Here is an 18,565-nt window from a genome sequence, read left to right as displayed (position 1 = left end):
TTTTATGAAGGTTTAATCACTAATAACTTTTGTTAACGAGCTAAAGTTGTTTTGTAATCCAATTCAATATAATCAACACACTTTGATATCTGATTAACTGCTAATTTTTACATGTATGTAAACAACATTTTTTGATGTTTGCATGATGTAATGCTGAGTTGATTTCCTTATATAAAATTTATGTTATTGGAAAGTAAAATTTTATTTCTTGGTCTGGTCCAATGTAAGTATGTGGGTCTTCATTACAATCTCATGTGCAGTATAGATTACGATGAAATTACAGGTGTATTTTTATGTTGCGTGTGCTGTGTAGCCATTTGTTTTCCTCTATTTGTTTTTGTGAATGTATATGATATTTATAGTAACGTATAGTATGTTAACATACATGTATTTCTAATTAATAGAAAATTTCATCAACTTGCATGATAAAATATGTAAATTTATAATTATTTTACAGTAATTTCATTATTATCGCTTACCTAAATTTGAAAATAACTTCCTCTCTTTTGTTCATTAAAAGATTGCGGATTTAATAATGTGGATTTGGTCTTCATTGTTGACTCATCAACTAGCGTTGGACAGGAGAACTTTAAAAAAATACTCGACTTTCTGAAAGATTTTCTTGGAAAATCTAATATCGACTCTGGGAGTGTTCGAGTTGGAGTCCTTAGCTATAGCACGGAAGTTCATGACCACTTCTATCTAAACTCCTACCAAACCTCTCGTGACATATTTAGTGCTATTGACAATATATCTTGGATATATGGAAGTACCAATACAGCGGATGCAATAAGAGATATGCGAACAAAATATTTTAGTTACAGAAATGGCGATAGACCAAATGCCAGAAATATTGCTTTCATCATTACTGACGGTGTATCGAACATAAACCAAAATAGATTAGAAGATGAGGTCAATTTGGCAAAAGAAGACGGCATACAGATATACGCAGTAGGAATTGGACTAAGTGATGATACTGAAATCAACTTGATAGCGTCACCTCCTTCTTCGGAACATGTTTACTCCGTCAGAAATTTCGACGAGCTAAGAAATTTGGATGAACGTATCTATGAATCATTGTGCCCTTGTAAGTCAGTACATGTTAATCAGTTTGAAAAGTGTAATTACTAGTAGTTAACTAATTTTAAAAAAGGTATGTTATATATATATATTTTGTTTCTTTTTATAGCATCAACAACTATCTTAACAAGACCGCGTAAGTCAATGGAAAAAAAACCATGAAAGAATAAATGAACATTTACCAGTCTTTAATTTTACGCATATTTTTTGAAGAAAAAAAAGCTTAAGGATTTGTATGTTGTTTATAATATCGTTTCATTTTAACTTAGCTACAACAACATCAACAACTACTTCTCCTACACCAACAAGAAGAAGAATAACAACCACAACGGTTGCTACGACAACAGAAAGAACAACAGGATATGACGTTGTGTTGGTGCTTGACTCCTCTGTCGATAGATCAACTTTTGATTTCATGAAAAGATACGCAAAAGATCTGGTTGATAAACTAAGCATTGACAACAACGAATACAGAGTCGGTGTTATGAGATACAGCACTTACCCCGGCGTACAATTTAATCTTGATAGATATGACCAGAAACAATTCATTAAAAAAAGAATTGATAATATTCAATATCGCTCGGGCAAAACAAATACAGATAGAGCACTTGATGCTGTTCGGCAGCGAATGTTTACGCCACGTAACGGAGATAGAGACTATGCCCGGAACCTTATTGTGCATATCACCGGTAACGATGAAAGTTCTGACATATATGACACCTGGGCGGCGGCTGAGCGTGCAGAAAGGGATGATATTAATATATATACTGTTGGTATCAACCTTGGGGACCTGACAGAAATTAACGAATTATCAACCCATCCATTGAGTACTTACCGAACACTTATAAACACCACCATGGGTCGACCTCAGATTGATGGCTCTCTTCTTGGACTTGTCAGAACAAGTAGGGTGATCCTTTAAGGTTTTTTTTATTTGCTTTATCTGCTGGTGAAAATATTACTTACTTGGTGAAAGATAGATTTAAAAAATCAAAGAAATTAAATCAATGGGAAGTGTTATGATACCTTTACAAAAAGTAGAAGTTTTCAATTTTGATTTGATTTTTAGAATATTCTCAAAATGTTCACTTATTTGACACAATCCAAGTCATTAAATATAGATGTAGCTTCAAAACTGTGTCCATGTGGTTTAACAATATTCTTTGTGAACAAAATTATTTTTGAGAATAGTGAAGACTTCACCATAATTATAAAATTGGTGTTTAGAGATTATCGATGCAAAAACAATTTTGGAGAAATAACTATATTTTGGGTTTTTTTCGGGTGAGCAACGTGTACCTTGTGTTTCTTCTCTGAATGTCCTTTTCTTTAAACAAAAACTTCCTTGATTGCAGTTGATGATAGTGTTGAGCCATTAAGACTACGACCTAAACGAACAACAACTACATCAACAACCCCTCCTACAACCACTCCCAGAACTACTGGAAAAGACGTCATATTTATGCTAGACTCTTCTGTCCCTCCAGCGATATTTAACTGGATGAAATCTTATGTCTCGAACATGGTTAAGAAGATGAGCATAGATAATGAGGAATACAAGGTGGGGTTGATGAAGTTTGGGACCTATCAAACCCCCGCAGCACATTTAAACGCAAATAGAGATAAAGATGACGTCCTTAGGAAAGTAGACAGAATGCGTTACTCACCAGGAAGAACGAATACAGGCGCTGCTATCGATTATGTGCGACGATCTATGTTTACGTCTTACAACGGTGATAGGAATTTCGCTCGAAACATTGTTGTTCTTCTCACATCAAATGAAAAAAGTTATAACACTTATCGTACTTTGGACGCAGCAGAGAGAGCCGAGGAAAATGGAATCAATTTATTTACTGTCGGTATAAACCTCAACGACACGGAAGAAATTGATGAAATATCAACGCATCCTTTGTCAACATACAGGCACCTTGTCAACACGAATATGAATAGCCAAATGATGGATGATTCAGCGAACGAAATTTTGGGATTGGGTATGATGGCATTTTTACAAAATCATATAATTTATTATGGGAAGTAAGAATTGTCACCAGGGAGGGGGCGTTTGGCAAAAACGAAACTTAAGGAAGTGCTTTTTCTTTAATGGAATTCTTCTTTATTGTAATTATATAAACTACCAGTATTCAATGGATATATGCATTAGTGTAATAAAAGTAAATTTATTTAACATATAACTATTTTTTTCTTCGGACGCAAAATTTTGCGTCACGATTCCAAAATAGGTATTTTTCTGTATGCGATTAATCAATTATTTTTCAAGTAAAATAAAAACCATTTTTGTGTTTTGTTGGGTTTTTTTCAGGTTTTAATGAAACCACTAAATTTAGCAAACAAATAGCTTACACTGATAAATCCAGTGACACTAAATTACAAGCTCTTTCAATTATTTTCAGTGACTGAGATTATCGAACCACCTCGGAAACGCATTAGACCTACCACACCTCCCCCAACAACCACTCCCACCACACAAATACCTGTAGGGGGCCAGGACATTGTCGTTGTCATGGACTCTTCTGTTAAACCCGGACGATTTCGTACATTCAAAACGTTTGTTCAAAGATTAGCGGAAAATTTGAACATTGACAGTGGAGAAGTCAGACTCGGTCTTGTAAGCTATAGCACCCGACCAAGTTTACAATGGAACCTACGAGACTTCAACAGAAAGGACCAGATTATTAACAGAGCAGAAAGAATAACCTATAATGCAGGACAAAGGAACACAGCTGATGCATTAAATTTTGCCAGAACAAGAATGTTTGTCAGAAGTAATGGAGATAGAAGCTATGCAAGAAACTTTATTATTCTTTTAACAGGCGAAAAAGAGAGTTTGGACAGGTATGACGCATACGAAGCAGCTTACGAGGCTGAAAGGGAAGGCATCAACCTGTTTTCTATTGGCTACAACTTGGATGATTCAGCGGAAATTAGTGAAATTTCTACGTACCCACTGCGAACATACAGGCATCTTGTATCTGAAGAGAGTGAACTCTTAGAACTGCCTGGAGTGTTGCAATATACGTTAAACGACAGTAAGAGTTGTCTGTATATTTCATTTTGCAAATACTAGTGAAAGGCGCTTATTTTATTTTGAATGATATTTTGCTATCCATATTTTAGTGGGAGAAAACCCCGAACCTGCCCGCCAACGTCCTAAAAGACCAACAACACTGCCTCCACCTACTACTACAAGGAAACCGGGTGGTAAGAACTAAAAAGGGACTTGTGATTATCAGTCATTAAAGGCTGTTTCATAAATTCAAAATACATCTTACTTCTCCCTGAAGACTTGTATCCATGAATGATAGATATGTGTGATATTTTGGTAAACTTTTTATTAAATGCTGATTGAATTTTAGATTGCAAAGGAAAAGGTGATGTTGTATTCATCCTTGACACATCTGGTAGCGTTGGTCGCAATGGTTTTTACAAAGTGTTGAATTTCACGTACCAAGCCATTTCAGACCTCGACATCGATAGCGGAAACTTCCGAGTAGCTGTAATAACCTTCAGTAATTGGCCACGTTTAGAATTCGATCTTTCTGAGTAAGAATTTACTAATATATCTTAAAAAGTGAAACATTATTTATACTGAGATAGATATAGAAATAACAAACACAAATAGCAATGCAAACATGTAATGAAATCTAATAAAATTCGCAGTGAGCAAAAATATAACAGATGAAAATTTAAACAGCGAAGAGACTTATAAAACTCTTTTATGCAAAATAAAATTACAACGTTTTTGCCTCTGACGTTTTTTTTAATGAAAGGGCTAAAGCTATACATAATGTTTTCGTATTTTATTAGAAATAAGTCAAAAGTATAATCCAAAACTAATTGCAAGTGTTTTTTTATTACTAGCTATACCACAAAATCGGAAATAGAGAAAGCGTTAACACGTGTTCAATACGTGTATGGAAATACCAATACGGCTTCTGCACTCCGTATGGCCAGGGAACAGGTGTTTGTACAAACTAGAGGAGATCGAGTGGGTAAGTATATCCGTCTATCAAATTCTCTCTCTCTCTCTCTCTCTCTCTCTCTCTCTCTCTCACACACACACACACACACACACAACTCAAACCAATATATGAAATCTTCTTTTTAATTACAGGTGCTCCAAATGTTGTCATATCCATAACCGATGGCGAATCCAATATTAATGCGGATGATACAATACCCGAAGCTCTTTTACTGAAGAGAACTGGTACAACTTTGCTGACGGTTGCAGTTGGATATACCCATCGGGAGGAGGAATTGATTGGGCTAACTTCACCACCCGTCAAGGAAAACCTCTTCCGTGTTGAAAACTTTGATGCCCTGCATAATTTTGGAGCTACACTTGTTAATCCACTTTGTAACGGTAATTGTTAGGTTATGATCTTTATATCCTTTTCTAGTATATAAAATGGAAGTTATTATTTAGAGATGTTTATTATTTTTAATAGAATCAGCGCCATATTTTGATGAAGTAACTAAGTCGTTCATAACGGTTTAACCATTTTTGATCACAATTAGGTAAATTCGACTTTTAATTTAATTCATACATAAATTGGACAAAGATTTAAAATTCAGTTGGTCCAAAAGTTGGTCCAAAAGGTGTGTGATTGTGTGTGTGTAGTTTGCGTAAAAATAAAATGAATTTCTGATTGGTATTGCTTAGGCACACTATGTAATAAAATGTAGTTTTATACATGTATGATAGCTTATTTGATCCATTGTAGATGCCAACAAATGTGCGTCTAAGCCTTGCCAGAATGGAGCATTCTGTATTGATGGCATTGGATCCTATCAATGTGTGTGTACAAATGGATTCCATGGTCAAAACTGTGATAAAAGTAAGGATGGTATCCTCTGTGTCGCAAAAGTGTAATATTTCCAACACTCTACTTTTTTATCAGTAAATCCCTTTTATATTAATCAAATATAGAGTATATATATTTTGAGTTAATTTTTGATACGCATTCGGATAATTACCACTTTATGAGCACATAAAGCTGTGGGTATGTATCTATTTATAGTTTGTCTCCCTCTTTTGCAGAATGCGGGGATCCAGCTGACGTTGTGTTCGTCATGGACTCATCTGAAGGAATTGGGGAGTACACTTTTGGGCGCATCAAAGGATATGTTGACTATCTCGTACGACAGATGAATGTAGAGGAATGTGACATTAGAGTTGGAGCCATGAAATACAGCTCCTCTCCTATGGTACAGTTCAATATCGGGCAATACCAAGACACTAATACTATAACAAGAATGGTGGACCACATTGGTTACACAAAAGGAAAAGCAAATATGGCTGGTGCTTTCAGGAGCCTGCGCACAAACATGTTTAATGGCAATGGAGATCGACCGAGCGTGAAGAACGTAGCATACCTCATAACAGACGGTTCTGTGGGGGTCAATGAGGACATTACGTTACAGGAGGCTGAGTTGGCAATTGAGTCTGATATACAGATTATCCCTATTGCTATCCAGATGAGAAGAAGAGAGGAGATTGAAAACATAGCGCTCTCTCAAGGACTGAAAACAATGGAAATTGACGACGAAACCCAGTTGTATTCCATGAAGGATGACGTTTTAGAACCTATATTCGAAAGTAATTTTCATACAACATGTATTTATCTGTCTACATGATTAAGTTTGAAGATGAAAAGAAAATTGTTGTACAGCCCTGTAACTGCAATTTAAAATCTGTTTTTTTTCTTTTGCGATATTGTTATATCACATATTAGAAATTTGTTAAACTATTCCATAAAAAATTCATAAATAATTCCATAAGACTAATATATTTTAAAGACTATATTAAATGTTCTTTTGAAGATTTTCATGTTAATGTCCATTAAACAAATGTGTTTTCGTAAGCACCTGACAACAAATTGGCATGTCCGAAAATTTATGTTGAAGCATTCAATTTTCACCATAAACAGAGACTGGCGCGAAAAATTCCATGGTTTTTCAAAGCCTCAAAATCGTCATCAAGTAAAATTGTCTATTAAGTGAAATTACTACTTACTAAAGATTAAAAATTACATTGGCAACAATTTTAATTTCAAAGGTGTTGATTACTGTGCCGACAGCCCATGCAGAAATGGTGGACAATGCAAAAATAATAACGGCGGATTTCTGTGTGAATGCAGAGCTGGGTTTTCAGGAGACGTCTGTCAAAAGAGTAAGTATTATATTAAAAGGATGGAATTACATTCTTATGAATCACATTGTTAACTTTTATGATTGATATAATACTATTGCATTCATTTAATTGATTAAATGTAAAACCATTTTTTTTATTAGGGTGTCCTTCAACTGGGGACGTAGTGTTTGTCGTGGATGCATCTCGGCATGTCAACCGAAGAGAACTCAGGAATATGAGAAAGTTTATTAAGCAACTTGTACGAAGAATGACCTTCCGTAAGAGTGGTTTCCGTGTAGGACTTGTACAATTCGCTGGTAGCGCTCTTGTGCGCCTTGACCTTCATAAAGGTTCACGAAAGAAGGCCGTAATGTCTGCAGTGTCTGGTATAAGGTAAATGTACAGTACAAGTATGCATATGGAGTTTTATTATGCACCAAAATATGATTTAATTTACCGTTAATGCAACTTATCTCGTATTTAACTTTCCACGTTACGTCTTTGACCAAGTTAAAAAAAATATATACGTCCCTTGTGATGAAGTTTTGGTGGTGCATTCTCCTTGATTTCATGTATACTATTTTGGATTTTGTCGGTTCTGATATTTTCAGACGCTCTGGTTCTGACCCAATGCCAATGGAAGCTTTGCAGAAAACACGTCTTAGAATCTTTGGACGAGCTGGAGATCGCAAAGATGTACCTAATACTGTTATCTTTATAACAAAGAGCATGCGCAAAGAGTCGGAAATAATGAGAGAGGCTGGAAAACTCAAACTTGAAGGAACCAGTATCATAGGAATAGGTAAAGAAAAAACTTAATGATCATTGAATATTTTTGTATACATTCGGCTGTTTTTCTATCCAGCCTGACTTCTTATGTAATATATTTGATATTATTTGGCTGATTTGTAGGAATGGACCTCTCAGATTCTGATAAAAAGTTCTTAGAGACGGCTGTTTCTCCTCCAATGGTGGCTAACGCGTTCTCCTTACCTGATGGCGAAACTTTGACAAGTCTTACAGATACAATTATGTCATATCTTTGCAATGGTATATTTCAGGCTTCTCATATCAGTTTAAAAAAACACAAAATGAAATTTGAGGAAATAGAAACACAGCGTGTTTAGGGTGTGAATGAATAAAAGCATGTTGAATTGATTAAAAAACTCATGTGTTGTTTATCAATTTTCAGAAAACACTGCATGCAGCGACAATCCATGTCAGAATAATGGTACATGCACAAGTTTATCAAGTACGGAATACACTTGTTCGTGTACAAAAGGATACGCAGGAAAGAACTGTGAAGAAGGTAATAAAATTACAAATTGCAGTCCTCATTGGTATACAAAAAAGGTCTATCAATCTTATAAATTGTTTTCTTCACCTTGTTTACACATGTAAATGCAACATATAACTGTCAAGACCAATCTTTTCAGCCAAAAACAATTTGAAGTCTATGATTTTTATTGAGCATCCATTTCAATGTTTGCAGTTAACGGCAACGTGGCAGACATTGCATTCCTTGTTGATGCATCCGGAAGTGTTGGACTTGACAATGTGGACAAGATGAAGGAGTTCGTTTACTCAGTCGTAGAAAAACTCTCCATCGGTAGGACTGATGATAGGGTTGGTCTCGTCTCCTACAGCTCAGATCCACAACTAGGATTCCATCTGGACAGTTTCTTCACAAAGAAGGACATCAACAATGCTATTTCCGCCATGCAGTATCGTTATGGCAGTACAAATACCGCTGCAGGATTGAAGATGGTCCGACAAGAGATATTTAACATCCAAAATGGCGATAGATCTAATGTACCCAATACATGTATGTAAATAGTTTCTTTTTATAGAATATCTTACTGGGTAATAATGAGCAATGAGTGGTCACAATTGGTCATGATACAATCATCTTCAAACATACGTCATTGACATCTAAGCACAGTAAAAATTACTTTCCTTCTCCTAAAATGCTTATTTGATTAATATTCTTCAAACTATTCTTTGTTGGAAGATAGAACAATACAAAATAATAGCCAGAACATTTCAGTCTCAATCATATCCATTATACATTAGGTATTCTAATGATGATGCAAACCTTTTCGTATAGAAAGTTATAAGTAATTCAAAGACATTCTTACATGAGGCATTATTTCTTGGATTGTGTTACTAAATTTTAATATAATAGACCCTATCATGCAAGATAAGTTACTCCCAATGACATTCATATTACAACTAGACTTTGACCCGTGCATGCACGGGTTGATATTGTGTCTCGGGACAGGCCTTCACCACAGTTAAACTGCCACCCATATACAGCTGATAGGCCCCTATACCCATAATGCAGCAGAAAATTCGGAATCGCTCCGTAACTATTTTGGATAAAATTAATAAAATAAGTTACATTGAAAATAATAGTCAAATTATTCATAACAAACCATTTTGAGGGTGTAAATAAAAATTTAAAATTTAGTTCACATTATTGAAGAATTTAACACTTTTTCACCAACGATTTTTACTCGCTTCAAGTTGACATTCGGAACTCTCTGGGTTTTTCCTAGTAAATCACTGTGTTAGAGTTATTTTACTTGATGAACAGAATATATACATGTAACAAATTTCAAATGAAAACTTGACCGTATTTGTATTATCGTTTCTGAGTTTATCCATGGAAATGTGATATTGTAAAAACATAAACTTTATACAGAGCATCCCGTGATTTATCGTGAATGTAATGCGCATGCGCAATATTGTAAAATCCAAAAAATCCAGATGATTTTCGGAATTATTAGAGGAATTTTCGTTAAATATTAATTAGTGAAGCTTGATTTAGAAAAAATAGAAACAAATTGGTAATCTTCAAGTACCAATTATGTTTAAAATATATAAAACAAAAGACAGAACTCTTCCGATTTATCGGTATCAAAGTCCAAAAATTCGAATCTATTACTAGTATTTTAATATAGTAGTATAGATGCGAATCAAAATGGGAATTTCTTACAAAGGACTGTTAGCTCGTAGAGGCTCTCGTACAGTTCAAGCGGAAATCAACTTATTGCAGATGAAATTAAAATATTTCAAAAGTTTCTTAGTTACATTAAACTGTCAATATAAATGTTTTGAAACTAAACTAAAATAAATACTATTAATCTGATTGTCTAAGCATCTTATCAAGTCAAGATTTGGGGTCTGACACTATTGTTGGGTGTTAGTAATATTATTTTTAGAGTAGTAAACGCATGATTTTCGTTTCAGTAATAATGATCACGGACGGTAACTCTAACGTCAACAGCATCGATACAATACCCGAAGCTATCCGACTGAGGGAGGCCGGTGTTCACATCTTTGTTATTGCCATCAATTTCGCCGGCGATATGTACCGACAGGAAATGGATGACATCGCTTCCCAGCCCCCGGATCAAAACGTCTTCTGGGTCAACAGCTTCTCGGAACTTCCAGAAGTCGGAAGTGCGGTTTTCAACAAATTATCCTCACCGGGTATGAACTATTTATTACAAGTTTAAATTTCATAAAATTCAAAACTATCTAAAACAACTTGTTACAGGTAGTTTTAGTTTTAAAACAAATGATTATTTTTTTTAATTACGAGTATATTTTAAAAATGGCATGGACGTAAACCCATAGGCCAGTCTCAAAGATATAATTATGTGGGACTGACTTCACATGGCACGAGAAATGAAAAATGGCACGAGATATAGTATACTAATTAAACGAAAAAAACACAAAACATAAGATATTGTCACAGTCGTCACTTTAAAAATTATAAAATTTGTATTATTTAGCTATAAAATACATATACATTGTTTAATTAATAAAGTCGGTTTTAATCGCATGACTACAATACAAAGTATAGATTAGAATGGAAAAGAATAAATTAGAATCTTTTTCCAAATAGAGCCTCAATGGACGTGACATATAACAATTATGAATCCATATAAACATAATAAATAAACATACAGTAGGACAAGTTTGGATGATAATAAAATACATTGATATTATGCACCAAATTGTACTCAATAAATGGCTTCAAGAAAATTGCACAGGCATATCGTATATTTTTTTTCAATATAATTTTCATGGAAAAAGTTTTAAAATGGCAGATGAATACATACACATAAATGTACAAAGAAATATAGCAGGAAATAATAACAATGGATCAACTTTAACTTTGAGCAATATTTCAATGTGATATTGAATAATACAATAATGAAGATCATACCCTTTAAAATATCAAATGTGTGTCATTTCAGATATGAATAAGGACATTTGCGACACCAACGAAATAAAATGTAAACATGGTGGCCGATGTGTAGCCGCAGCAGTCACTGGTTCTTTCCGGTGTGAGTGTATTCAAGGATTTACCGGCGAATTTTGCGAGATCGGTACGTAACTTTTTATTACTTTATCATTTTCTTCAGGTAATCACTTTTAGAATTTTTTTTTGAGAGGGGGTGAAGGGAAGGGGGGGGGGATAAAAAATTTAAACAATCAAAGTTCCACTGACAGACAAAGTGTGTATCTTTAAACATCAACTAGCACATGATAGTACATAACATGTATTGTCTGTGGCCAGATCAGAAGAGTGGGTGCGAACCAGCGTTCTTCTTACAAGGCATCAGTTAGAAAAAATTAAATTTGGCGAGAGCACTCGTTGTTGAATACACAGAGTCTATAAATTCATCATAAATATTGAAACGGAAATAATTGTTGCTGTATATAACGTTGTTTATTTTATGAATATAATAAATACAGAAATCATGATAAATTATTCTCCATTTGTTAATGAATGGTATTTTTAGTATTGCATGTAATTGATGAAAATCGTAAAGTTGTGATAAATATATCATATTTCCTTTTAATAATATAAAATTTGGTTAATCCTCGTCATAAAATGAATTTAAATAAAATAAGTGGCCTGTGTTATGTCCCTTTATCTAGTTTCCACTAAAATTATTTATCCAATGAATCAATTTGTGTCATAAAATATTTTTTTTTAGATTCAGCTATCCAATTTCTTTTCAGATTTTTATATTTCTTAATTATTGGCTTTAAAGTTTTCTCATTAAAATTTAAAGATATTTCTTCTCTGTATATTCGCCCCATTTAAAATCGATATTTAACTTTAAAAGACAATGGCATAGAAAAGCATTGAATAGTTTCCTTATTGCAATTTATTTTTAGTTGTATTTAAAAATGTGCCTTTTATCGTTTGGTAATAAAATGGGTTAAACTGACTGAAAATCTTTTTATTGCAATGATTCAAATATTTTTATATGCTTTCTAGAGTTCAAATAAGGTTTGATGACTTTGTACATAACAATGTTAATAACCATGATTTTTTTGCGCTGTGCTTTGACTTTTTGTATCATGTTAAAAGATAAAGTAAATTAAGATACATGTATTAAATATAAACAAAATAAACTGTAATATGTGAAATGTATAATAAAAGTCTGAGCGGAAATTCACAAATAAAACCCATCCACACCCCCTTTCCTTCATCATCCTTGTTTTAAAACTATTTGCTGATGTGTTTCTTATCGGTTTTAAGAAAACTGGGAAAGTAATTTTTAATATACTTGCGCGACTTTCTATTTGTTAAAATATATTGTATAAATTATGCGAAGATGAGGGCTAGATAAGTTTAATAATAAATGTATTTTTCTGTTTTGAAGGAGATAGAAAAAAATTGGTTTGAAAATATGTGACATACACATAAACATTGACGTTCCAATGTTTCTCGTTACATGATTATAGATACGGGTACTTGACGACGTAACATACATGTATCTGTTATAACTTGAGTAAGCGTTAACATAACTACCGTTTGCTGGATAACAGTGCAGAGTAAAAATAATAAAAAGATGGGGGAAAATGTGTGTACCTTTAGTTTGTATATGCGATATTGGATTAGAAAAGACCTTGGTGCATGTATTAGATACAGACTAAAACAAGTACATTATAAATGCATTCCTATTAAAAACCTAAACGTTGAGGTATTAAATGAATCCGGTAACTTTTACCGACACATACAAAGACTATGGCAAAATGGTATCAGAACAATGTGTAACAAAATAGTAGTAATCTCAATATACAGGCAAGTCTGATTGCTTGCTCCTGTGTCTATTTGTACCATGTAGAAGTGTATCGCCTTACAGGTTCCAGCGATGTACAGTATGAGTTTAACTGATATATCTCTTTTGTGTGAAAATGGTCTGATACAGGTGTTGTATTCTGATATGATTCTTAGTTTTAAAAAAAACTTTTCTTTGGGGATTTATTACTGTGAAGTTTTAAATGAGAGGAGTTTCTCGTTTTTCTTTTTACTCAGTTTTGGGTTTTTTAAACGAAAAAATTATAGAATTTAGCAATTGTGCAAGAAATATTGATTTAGTCTTAAATGGCTGAATTACATATATACGATACATGTATAATCGGTTCCACATCTGTTACCATCGTTATACCATCAGTATGTCAACGCAAACAAATTTTGTCTTGATGTGTAATGATAAATGACCAAGTACATGTACCTGTGTATTATTTACAGTGAATAAAACAATACAATGAAGTTTCATTGATACGAAGCTATGTTTAAAAACACATTTTGTATAAAACTAAATTAGAGGAAGGAAAAGCACATTGTAATGTTTCATTCTGAATCTATTTTCTATTTTGCAGCATGTCCTAGCAGGTTTGATGTTGCGTTTGTCATTGATTCCTCTGTAAGTGTTGGGCCACACAACTTTGGACTCATCCGAAACTTCTCCAGCTCTGTCATTGAAAAGCTGTACCAAATCTCTAGAAACAACAAATTTGCCATGATCACCTTCAACTCAGAATCCAATATTGCTTTCAGTTTTGGACGTAACTCAGACTTAAATGGCCTCAAAAGTGCGATAGCAGGCGTGAGATACAAGCCAGGGGGCACCAACACTGCACTGGCGCTGAGAACCGCTTATGGTCTTTTACAAAACGACTATGGAGCCAGGCGATCGGCGCAGGACGTGGTCATTCTGGTCACAGATGAGGCGTCCAACATAGACGCCCAGGAAACGCTTCCAGCAGCCAAGGAGTTGAAGGACGCCGGGACCCACGTGATAGCTATTGGAATGGACCTGGATACCGCCGGACGGGCCGCGGCCCAAGAGGTAAAAGATATCGCTTCTTCCGACGATCGCGCCATGATTAAACTCAACAGCTACAGTGCGTTGAAGGGAATTGAAAGTGACGTCATTAACCAAATGTGCGAGTTTGGTAGAAATGGTAGAAAATAGTCTCATGATATATTTATGTTTCATTCCATATAGGGTAACTTAAACAATTTGCGTAGTACCGGTATATTGTTACTAAGTTCAGCAGCACTGTTTTATTTTGTTGTGAGAGTGACTATATTAATTTTGTATTCATATAATGTTTGAGTATGTACATGTGTAATTGTGTATATGTATATGCTGATTAGTTTAGATTTTATTGTAGATAATATTCATAAAGAGAGTGGCATTAGTTTTTAAACCTATGCATAATTTGTGACATTTTCTGACGATCATAAAACATTTTAAGATATCAAATATTTATGATAATCATGATTATCAATAATTAAATCATCTATATATTGTCGTTTTGCATGCCTTATTTATAGATCAAGTTTTGAAAATAATTTTTAAGCGGTAAGTGATTTATGCGAGGCAATAAACTTTGCACTAAATAGCTTTGTAATAAAATTATTTTTACGACTTGTGTTTTTCGTTTTTATGTATCATTCGCTTTAAAAATAAGAATAACGACCCAATTTATACCGAGATACAATGTACTTAAAACTATATTGAAGTGTCGACCAAGCATGAATAGATGTAAAAATGACCTTTCTATACACATCAACCGAATCTTGGTATGAAATATTGTACTTCGAGGATAGCTTAACCATTGTGTTGATCGAACACCCCCCAAAATAGTACTTTTATAATATGATTCAGCGACGATTTGGTACAGGGATTTGAAAATGAATGTTATCAAGTGAAGAAATTAACGTGAAGCTCATAGCCGAACAAATTGAGAAACGCGATATTTCGTTGGACGACATGAATAATGACAAGTATTCATTTAAAAGGAATGATCTGCAGGTGACATCATCGGTCAGCTTCATGTTGATAAAATGCGAAAGCAGTACATGCAATGAACATGATAAATATTATATATCGCGCCGTTTTTGTGTATTTCCAAAATAGCAAGGAATGAATAAACTTTACTCTTAGTAGGCGAAGTGTACTTTCGATTAAAAATCTTACTCTTGTGAAGAAAAACGTGATTTGAATCATCAAGTAACTGTACAAATGTTTTAATCTCGAAGCAAAAGCTTTAGAATAATGTTTTAAGTAATCTACGTGTAGTTGAAAATTTACTTGAAGGTGTTCACTGCATAGTAAACAAAGTATTGTTACAATGTATGTGCAATGCGTGTGCAAATTGTAAAATTTGTCGGATGATCCATGCTGCCGAAGCCGATCACAAACTTACCGTAACGTTTTTGAAATTAACGATCTTTCATTCTTAGTCCAACGTAGAAAAAATCAAATGTTTTATTGAACTCCAAGGTCACTTGCAGGTCAATATAGCGTTTTATTTTTTCTAGATTGTCTGATATCAGAGATGTAGGAATTAATCAATCTTATAATAAAATTATTTAAGCAATACCTATTTTTAATCTTTAAGATAATAAAATGTTATTTTTTTAATTCAATTCTTTTGACAAGTATAAAGATGTTTGTTAAATGTACACCAGGAAAGGGTGGTCATTCACTACAAATTAGTCATTTCTTTGCTTTTAAAATCAACAGTTTTTGGTTTTGAACATATTTTATTGATTAAACAAAAGGATTAAAAACAACAGTGAAAAAAGAAGAAAAAGAATTCAGCGACTAAAACATTATAAAATAATAAAAACAGGTAAAGGATCATCGAGAGCATAGGGTAGTTTTCCGAAAAGTTTATGAAGGTTGATTGCGCCAGTTGGCAAAATGGAGAAATTGAGAAAATTCCGTCAGACCGTTATGGACATTTTGGTAAACGGAAAAGATCTTTCAACTAATTTTGTAACTCTTTTATATTTTAAAGTTAAAAAGAGAAACTATTACCCCGTTATCTTAATATCATCAAAAATATAGCAGTGGTCCACTCATCTATCATTTTCCACCCTCAACGTTGTTCGTTAGGGGTGCGATTAAATAGTGACCGGGTGAATGAATTTTAAATGATAAATTTTTTTAACCTAGTAATGTATCAGCCACTGATACACATGATTTCGACTAGGTGAGACACAACAGGAAGCTAGGGTTCTATCGCCCTCGGGGCTGATATTTCTCTGTCTCAGCCTGTCTTCAAGGGGGTGTATTGCCCTCAAATTAAAAATCGCTAATTCCCAAATATCTCTATTACGATAGAAAAAAAAAATAATACAAGGCATCACCTTACACGTCAGAGAATTTTTCATTTTTGCTGAAAATTGAAAAATAATCATTTTAAATTCAAAAACAGCGCCAAAGAGTGGTATGTATCTAAGTAAGGGAGGTACAATGTAAACTATGCAACGATTGTGTTTTTCGAACAATAAAACGCTTTATTTAATATCAATCCACATTTAAATGATGGGTGATATAGAGAAGGATAGAAAGAGACTTCATCTTAGAAAACCAGATTTTAGATTGTAAAAATTAGGTGGGTAAAGTAATAGACGCGTTTATGAACGTTCTCGAACAACTTCCCATATAATAGTACTGCAGTATAGATTTTTATGAATAGAATCTGACAGGAAAATGAATTTTGAAGAAATTAAAAAAAAAAACGCCTTGGGATATTATCATTCTCTATCAGTCCTGAAAATTTGAAGCAAATCTATCCAGCCATCTCTGAGAGATGTTGTGGACAAAAAAAGGGGGTGTCATAAAAAACATTACAATCACTAGAAGGTCTTCCGTTGTAAACGGAAGACTTTAAAAATAGCCAAATTTTTTATCTAAAATATTTGTTTTCTTTACTCATAAATAGTTTCTGGACAAAATTTTAAGGCAGATCTGAAGGGTATTTTTTATCATCCAGCCTCCTAAAGTGAAATATTATTGAAAGTGAAAATTGACGTTTGTCTTGTTACTGAACTTCTTTTCATAGTAGCAACAGATAATGCTTAAGATAATGAGGAGTTTGAGGGTTCTGCAGTATTTTCTACAGGTATTGACGGAATATGTTGAAAATATTCTCGCATGTTCAAATGTCCTTTACACCGTTATGAACCAAAACTACGAACAATAATGCACTTGCTTCCTCCTTCAGAGAACTTTCTGGAATGCAGAATTGTGTTTTAAAAGAATTGAACCGAGCACTGATCATGTAATGATGACTTTAATCCTGCTTTATTCTTTAAAATTATGGAGGGTAATCGTGTTCAAAAATCCAGACATGTAAACTTGTAAATCCGAATATGCAATCGTGTTGATGTGTGAGCCTGAGCATGAATATGTGTAATTCTGATCGTGTAACCTATAAAACTCGGGCATAAACACGTGTAAGATTTGACTCAGTTCCTTCGCATGATGCACATTTTGCAACTTTATTGTTTACATTAGTTAATTAAACCTTCAACTTTGCACACTTTCAATCCGTAGTTTCTGCATTTGTAACTTCAGGCTCGGCAATAGCACATCTGACATGATACAAATTGACAAATGTAAAGTCTACAAGTTTGTCGAATTTTGACATGACCTTATATGGAAACAGTGACGTCACTGATAGAAAAAGGCATGCCGTAATCGCCGGAATAGGGACGGAATAAATAAAAAAAAATATTAGGTAAGCCTATAATCATATTATCTCTGGATAACAACATTTCATAGAGTATTATTTTTCGGAAAATTAAATTATGAGATTGGTGTACATTTTATCAAGAGAATGTATAAAAGATGCGAGTAAAGAATTCGATCGGCTTCAGATATCCTCATAGAACTGAAAAAAATTACATTTAATGACTTTGTTTGAATACACGTGAATAAAGATATATACGCATTTTTATTCATAGGCGTCTGAACCGGGAGGGTGGGAGGGGGGGGGGGGGCTAGGGGGGACTTAGCCCCCCCCCCCCCACCCACTTTTTGCCAAGCTAGACCTAACCATTAGGAACATAGCAACAGGGAGGATTCACCCCCCCCCCCCCCACACTTTTTCCTCGCAACAAACAAAATTGTTCCTTAAAAGACCTTAAAGAGAATGAAATATTAATAGTGATATTGAAAATTAGAGTCATAGTAGGTATACTAGCACCCCCCCCCCACC

At 34.0% G+C, this 18,565-nt stretch overlaps 1 protein-coding gene across 5 annotated transcripts in view; it reads left to right on the top strand.

Moving 5' to 3' along the window:
* LOC128156485 (uncharacterized) overlaps positions 1-14,980 on the top strand; it is a 91,489-nt gene extending 76,509 nt beyond the window's left edge. For all 5 annotated transcript variants that reach the window (XM_052818656.1, XM_052818661.1, XM_052818657.1 and 2 more), the window contains 20 exons: positions 521-1,087; positions 1,190-1,216; positions 1,350-1,985; positions 2,436-3,071; positions 3,492-4,127; positions 4,216-4,299; positions 4,455-4,641; positions 4,960-5,090; positions 5,213-5,461; positions 5,823-5,936; positions 6,140-6,697; positions 7,157-7,270; positions 7,393-7,624; positions 7,843-8,033; positions 8,144-8,281; positions 8,424-8,540; positions 8,724-9,056; positions 10,484-10,726; positions 11,500-11,631; positions 13,925-14,980. In XM_052818656.1, coding sequence (XP_052674616.1) covers positions 521-1,087; positions 1,190-1,216; positions 1,350-1,985; positions 2,436-3,071; positions 3,492-4,127; positions 4,216-4,299; positions 4,455-4,641; positions 4,960-5,090; positions 5,213-5,461; positions 5,823-5,936; positions 6,140-6,697; positions 7,157-7,270; positions 7,393-7,624; positions 7,843-8,033; positions 8,144-8,281; positions 8,424-8,540; positions 8,724-9,056; positions 10,484-10,726; positions 11,500-11,631; positions 13,925-14,520 — 5,921 coding nt within the window. In that variant the 3' untranslated portion in view covers positions 14,521-14,980. The remainder of the gene's footprint in view (positions 1-520; positions 1,088-1,189; positions 1,217-1,349; positions 1,986-2,435; positions 3,072-3,491; positions 4,128-4,215; positions 4,300-4,454; positions 4,642-4,959; positions 5,091-5,212; positions 5,462-5,822; positions 5,937-6,139; positions 6,698-7,156; positions 7,271-7,392; positions 7,625-7,842; positions 8,034-8,143; positions 8,282-8,423; positions 8,541-8,723; positions 9,057-10,483; positions 10,727-11,499; positions 11,632-13,924) is intronic.
* The last annotated feature ends 3,585 nt before the right edge of the window (positions 14,981-18,565 follow it).

Source organism: Crassostrea angulata, chromosome 7 (assembly GCF_025612915.1).
Source record: "Crassostrea angulata isolate pt1a10 chromosome 7, ASM2561291v2, whole genome shotgun sequence".
NCBI lineage: Eukaryota > Metazoa > Mollusca > Bivalvia > Ostreida > Ostreidae > Magallana > Magallana angulata.
Note: the sequence above shows the minus strand (reverse complement) of the source record. Positions and strands in the feature narration are given on the sequence as shown.